Source organism: Puccinia triticina, chromosome 3A, assembly GCF_026914185.1.
Source record: "Puccinia triticina chromosome 3A, complete sequence".
In the NCBI taxonomy this organism is placed as follows: domain Eukaryota; kingdom Fungi; phylum Basidiomycota; class Pucciniomycetes; order Pucciniales; family Pucciniaceae; genus Puccinia; species Puccinia triticina.
The window spans coordinates 2,162,198-2,167,862 of record NC_070560.1 but is presented as its reverse complement, the minus strand read 5'-3'; the positions used below and the strand labels follow the sequence as shown (position 1 = coordinate 2,167,862).

Sequence of the window (5,665 nt, the reverse complement as noted above, 5' to 3'; positions counted from 1 at the left end):
TATGTAAAAAGGGAGAAAGGAACTAGCAAAGCGGGGGTTTTCAAATGTTTTCTCGTTACTTTTATGCAAATTTTTTTGTTGCTTGGTTGCTACTGATACACTGAATCTTCGGAAATCAAAATTTTTTAAACTGGCAAGTGATGACTGAGATCATAGGATATAGGTTTACAGGGCAGTGTTAGGTGAGGTGAAACAAGGTATTCTCTTAAACTTTAGTCGTTTTTGTACTGATATTCAACTCCTGCTCTCGATTCAGTTTGTGCGGATATAGTTAGGGCATAGTGAAATAGGAGAAAGGGAGGAAAGTGTTGAGAAGGATCTCTCTCTCAGAAATATTCAATAATGGGTCGAAGCGTCAGACTCTGAGTTCAGAGCACAGAATTTGCAAACAGACGAGACCAAAGCTATGGATGCCGAAGAGGGATTGATCCGCTTCGATAGCGACGAACCAGCCGGCGAGAGCCCTAGCGACTAAGGTTTTGTTCGGGACGTGAGACAGACTGAGTTCGTCGAGGCTGAACCTGTCGATCGTCCTATCATCGTCATCGTCGTCGTCGTCGTTATAGATGTCCTCGACTTGTCCGATGATCTCATGCTTGAGAGTATCAAAGAGCTCACTGGTTTGCTCCTGCAATCGGACGACCGTTTCTCTCTTCAGTCTTCGATCAGAGGACGAGCTAAGAATGACCCCGACGATGGCTTCCATCTCGCTCAGTCCTGATTGACCATAGTGGGGCTTCGATTTATTCAAACTATTCTGTTGACAGATTTTGGAGAATTCTTGGCCAAAGGCTACCAGTAAGGGTTCAAACTCGTCCCTCCAGAGCGGATCAGGAAAGTCGGTCATTCCTCTGGATTGTAGGGCGCTCTTGAGCCTTCGCGTTATCCGTCGGTCCCGATCTAATCCTTCGACCTCAGTAGTTCGCTGGCGACGAGTTCTCCCGGGTATACTTTGGGGTAAAAGACCATTTGAAGGACCAGATTCGAAAAATTCTACTCGCTCAGACGGAATCGCTCGAAATAACTTTCCCAGAACTTTGTTAGACTCGTAGTATTTCTCACTGTTCTTCTTGTGCACGTTAAGCATATATTCTGGACACATGAAATCGGGCTTCGCGGAATCCCCTTTTGGTAAGTCTTGCATTGATACGGGCATTCTGTTCACAAAAAGAAGAGTCAGCTGAATATCTGATCCCGGGAATAACTGGGAAATTAAGACACGAACCCAGTCTTGGGATAATCGACGGCCCTCGAATGCAGCTCGGCCAACTTTAAGCAATCCGGGTGCAAGGTGCCAAGTGGTTCCAAATCCGCAATCTGGAGGTGTCTGGTAGCGATTATGCCGACGAGGTCACTGGAAATAAAGTCCAAAAAGAAATCGATTCCATCAAGAATGCTGTAAAATCAAACAAACAATTCGAAGCGCATGAATAATTTGAAGTTAAGCCTCGGGCAGGTGTCACAGAGTCAGTGAGATATAGCCGCTTATTCTGGCTTACGTGCAGGGTTGTGAGAGTTCTTTCATTTTTACTGGGGCGTAGCTTCCTGGGCTGTGAAGATTTCTGGCGGCCGGGATCATTTGTTTGTCGGTGATTAATGTATAGAGATCACCGTCTAGATCACCTCCCCCGAGACAGGATGGCAATGACCGACTTCCTGGATGATGGTGATGAGCAACCTACGTGAGATTTTTATGTTTATTGGGAGTCATCGATCGATTGCTTGGCTGACTCACCCATGACTGAAAAGACCACACAGTTGACCAAAGCGACCAATTTCTGGGATCCTGGGGGAGGCCTGCCAATTGCTTGGACAACCTGAACGTCTCCTGGGTGAACCGAGGGTGATCTGCTGATAGCTATTGGCCCCGACAAGTATTTTCTCGGCTTGCCTTTTTCTTGAATGCAAGCGTAAATCTGGCCTTCTCTCAAGCAAAATTCTTCATCTGCGACACCGACGAGGGTATAGCTGCCTTCGAGTGGTATCCTTGCACGGTATTTCAAGTCTCGCAAACATTCGATGACGACCAAGTCTAGACAATCATCGATGAAGGTAGACCGGGCCTCGTCCGGGTTATCCGTGCGCATCAAGCTTGAGAAACGCTTCAAGATTTTGGGCAAGTTGCTCGAGAAGCCTAATCCGGCTTTCTCCATGAGCTTCACAGATTGTCGAAATGATCCACGGGATTGCTCGATCAACTTGACGGTTCTTTGTTGGGCGCTCAAGAACACATGACTGGGGATCTTGAGGTCTTCGAGAATCTTAATTAGGGGCCTGTTCAGGAATGATGGGAATGGCCGCCTGAAGGATGAGGCGATGTCGAGAGTGTAAGAATCCGCGTCGAATTTACTCATCGAAGGCCTCAATCCAACGATTTCCCCCGGAAGAGTTGGATCGATCGAAAGCATGCCTTTCAACAACAACAAAAAATCTGAGGCGTCAAATGATGATTCGAAGGGTGATCGGAGCAACAGCTTCCGAATAAAAAGGGTATCAAGTTCACCTTTGTAACCACCCAGGCGGATTTGGTAGCAAGAAGAATTAATTGCATTCTTGCGCTTCAAGATCATCATCGTACCCAAGAGAGCCTGTTCGACCTGTCTGGCCAAAGACGGGGAGATAGTCCCAACTCCATCGGTGAAAACTGAATTATTGCGTTCGACCTCTTCTATCATTCTCAGTTGGGAGGGGGCCAAGGTGACTGCCTTCTGTGTAGAAGTGAAGGCTTGAGCGATTCGAGCCATGTAACGCGCTGGTATTTTGTTACTACCATACAGATAACGGTGTCAAATATGTGAGCGGGAAAAGATGGGCGGGTGAACAGCTTAAGTAAGACATACACTTTGGAGAAAGTCCCCATGCGACTCCGAATCTCATCAGCCGTCATCACTCCACCCTTGTGGAAGAAGGGACAGACAAACCAAGCCTGATGGCATTTCAAAGCTGATGAGGAATACCCTAGAAACTTGAATCGACGCCCAGCAACATACAGGGCGTTAACTAAGAAAGGCCGATAGCGTTGTTTCAAGAATGTACGGCCATCAACCTCGCGATCGTGGTGGTAGTTGGAGCCATCCTCGTCGCGAATTGCTACTCGAATAAAGGCGCTATTGTAGTCGTATAGTCTGAGAATACTGTTGCTCTCGTCGGGTAACGGACCCTCGAGGATCAGGGTGGTGGGTGTGATGGTAACAGAGCGACATTTGAAAACGTTATCGAGACGCTCTTGTCGATCAAACAAGTTCCTTGATTTCGAATTGCACATTTGCAGTGCGGCATTGAATTTCTGAACAAGCTGGTCTTCGGAGAATGGGGCCGGTTGATTTTGTCGACTAGGATGCGGCGGTCCAGTTTGGTCTTGGCTCAAATCAGAGGCCAATCGGATCAAGACGCGTTCGGCTTTACTTGGCTCCATCTCCTTGATCAATCCACTGAGCTGGATGATTTGAAGAGGGTTCAAGAGCAGGTTGTACAACAAACTATCGAGTTGAAAGGCGACAGCTAAGTCGAGACGCGCATTGATCTCATTGACCTTGAGCAAATTGGTGGGAGTGTAGACAGCAGTATGTTCTATACCGCGTTCGAGGTGGATGACTCTTGGGAGTACGAAGCGATGACGTTGGCTTAAGAACTTGTCGCATTCTCTCTGGTTAGGGAAATTAAATTTGATTACATGTGATGCAAAGGCAATCACTCTCATCTGATCAGCGTCAAACCCGACGTGACGAGACTTGACCGCTTGAGTGCTAAGCGTAGCTGCAAGCGAGTTCTAATAAAAAAACGCTTTGGATACCGTCAACAACGTAAACTCGGGTGGGGCCAGAAGACGGTATTATTTGGCAGGAAGGTTAGATACTGGTTCTGGACTTACAACATCGTTTAAGTTGAAATGAGGACCAGAGTAAAATGTGGGAGGATATTCGGTGAAAAGTAAGACTGAAGATGAATGGGTTTCGATTCGTTTGACGGTCTTGGAATGGATCATTGTGAACTGATCGGAAATACCATGATGAACCCGAAGGACGGTTATCTGGGCAGATGAGTGATCGATGAAGACAGTACCTGGGTCTTTGTCGACATTTCGCACATGGTCGATCATCAAGTTGGAGTCAGCAAAAGGATTGTAAAAGGAGACTCGATATTCTGATCTGAATGCGGCATCCTTAGAGAGGTAGTCCTGTCCATTCAACCCGCCGAACTCGATCGAAGCTAGATGGATGCGGTCTTGGGCTGATTTTTTAAGTTCTATGTCAAGCTGGCGCTCTTCTAATGGAGAGACAAAGCTAGATGTCTTGAGCTTTTGGACCAAGGTCGGTGGAGGAACCTTGATCTTGGTAAATCCTTTCTCGCTGATGGTCGCTTGGGCAAACTCGACCTTGTAAGAGAATCCGAATTGTTGCGGTGAGGACTTGTGGACTAAATCTAGGAAACGTTCGCCAAACTCGATACTGGGAAAGGTCAATCTCCATGATCGTTGGATTTGGCTGTTTAAGAGATCAGAGTTTCTGGGCTGGCGGGATGCGAAAGGTTTCTTGCGGCGTCTGCGATTGGGGTCGAATACGAAGAAGCTCACATCGAAGTTAATGGGCGCCTCGCCAGTTTGGTGAAGAGGTGGCTGATGAGCTATGTTGGAGATCAGCTCAATCAATCGATATCGAGTCGAATCTTCGTCGATCATGTTTGGGTAGTTTGTGATTGAGATCTCCATCTTGAATACGAATTATTTGTTCTCGCACGTAAATCGCAGTCATTCGTCTCTTTCTGCGACGTGGGGGATGCTGAGACTCTCCGAGCGAGCTTTATGGCCAGGATGGTTCCGATTCACGTAGCCAGGGTGTCGTGTATGTGTTGACTTGGGAAGGGCAGTTATGGCCAGGGGCCTAGCGATGAATGTTGTAAACGTACAGGGTCTTCAAGAACGTCTCATATTCGCTATGTATCGCAGATAGGATGAGCAACCAGATGTCAGTTTTGTCGACGGGGAATTCAAGAATGGCGAGGTACATATTTTGGACAATGGAAGCTGGTGCATAAATTCTAGAGACGTACCAGTTGTGGAGTGTTTGTGCTTGGAGGCAACATGTCCCCTTGTTAGTTGTGGAGAAAGTGGGTGGGAGGGCATCCCCCTGGCCCCAATCTCCGACCCGGCGGCCAAATACCGCGGCACTTGGACGGCGCGACAGGACGCGATCTTCCTTCCCTTTCCACAAGGGAAATCTCTCATGGATGTGAGCAGCCATCACGCCCGCCGGACACAGCTGGGCGCTTGTGTCTTCCCCTTTTGTTGTTGAGAAGTGCATGCAAGTCATCCGAGGGACAGTGGCGGTACACAACGGGTGCAGTGACGTTGGCCTTGCGCGGTGGCAGACACCAAGCACAAAGCGTATGGGGGCTGCAGTTGGGTCAACCATTTCAGGCATCCCAACGCAACACTATCTTGTACATTCAACTCAACCAAGTCTGCCTGTAGCAGGGGAGGCGAGGCCTTCGTGTGTTGCATAGCAGAAGACTCAGAGGCAATCTTAGAAGTCTTCTTTTATAACGGGTCATCGAGCTAATTCATCTCGCCATCCTCAGCCGAGCTTAACTAAGCCTCTCCGAGGAGGCGCGAAGCGTCTCCGAAGGAGAGGCTTAGGACTAAAGTCCTGCTTGGCCTGAGGCTGAC

At 48.1% G+C, this 5,665-nt stretch overlaps 1 protein-coding gene across 1 annotated transcript; it reads right to left on the bottom strand.

Moving 5' to 3' along the window:
* Positions 1-336: 336 nt before the first annotated feature.
* PtA15_3A249 (uncharacterized protein) lies at positions 337-4,708 on the bottom strand (the record flags this gene model as incomplete). Its single annotated transcript, XM_053167198.1, has 8 exons — positions 337-471; positions 578-1,157; positions 1,226-1,396; positions 1,500-1,656; positions 1,736-2,410; positions 2,504-2,766; positions 2,841-3,769; positions 3,872-4,708. 8 exons carry the CDS (start codon positions 4,706-4,708, stop codon positions 337-339), a joined length of 3,747 nt encoding a protein of 1,248 aa, XP_053018439.1.
* Between the last annotated feature and the right edge of the window lie 957 nt (positions 4,709-5,665).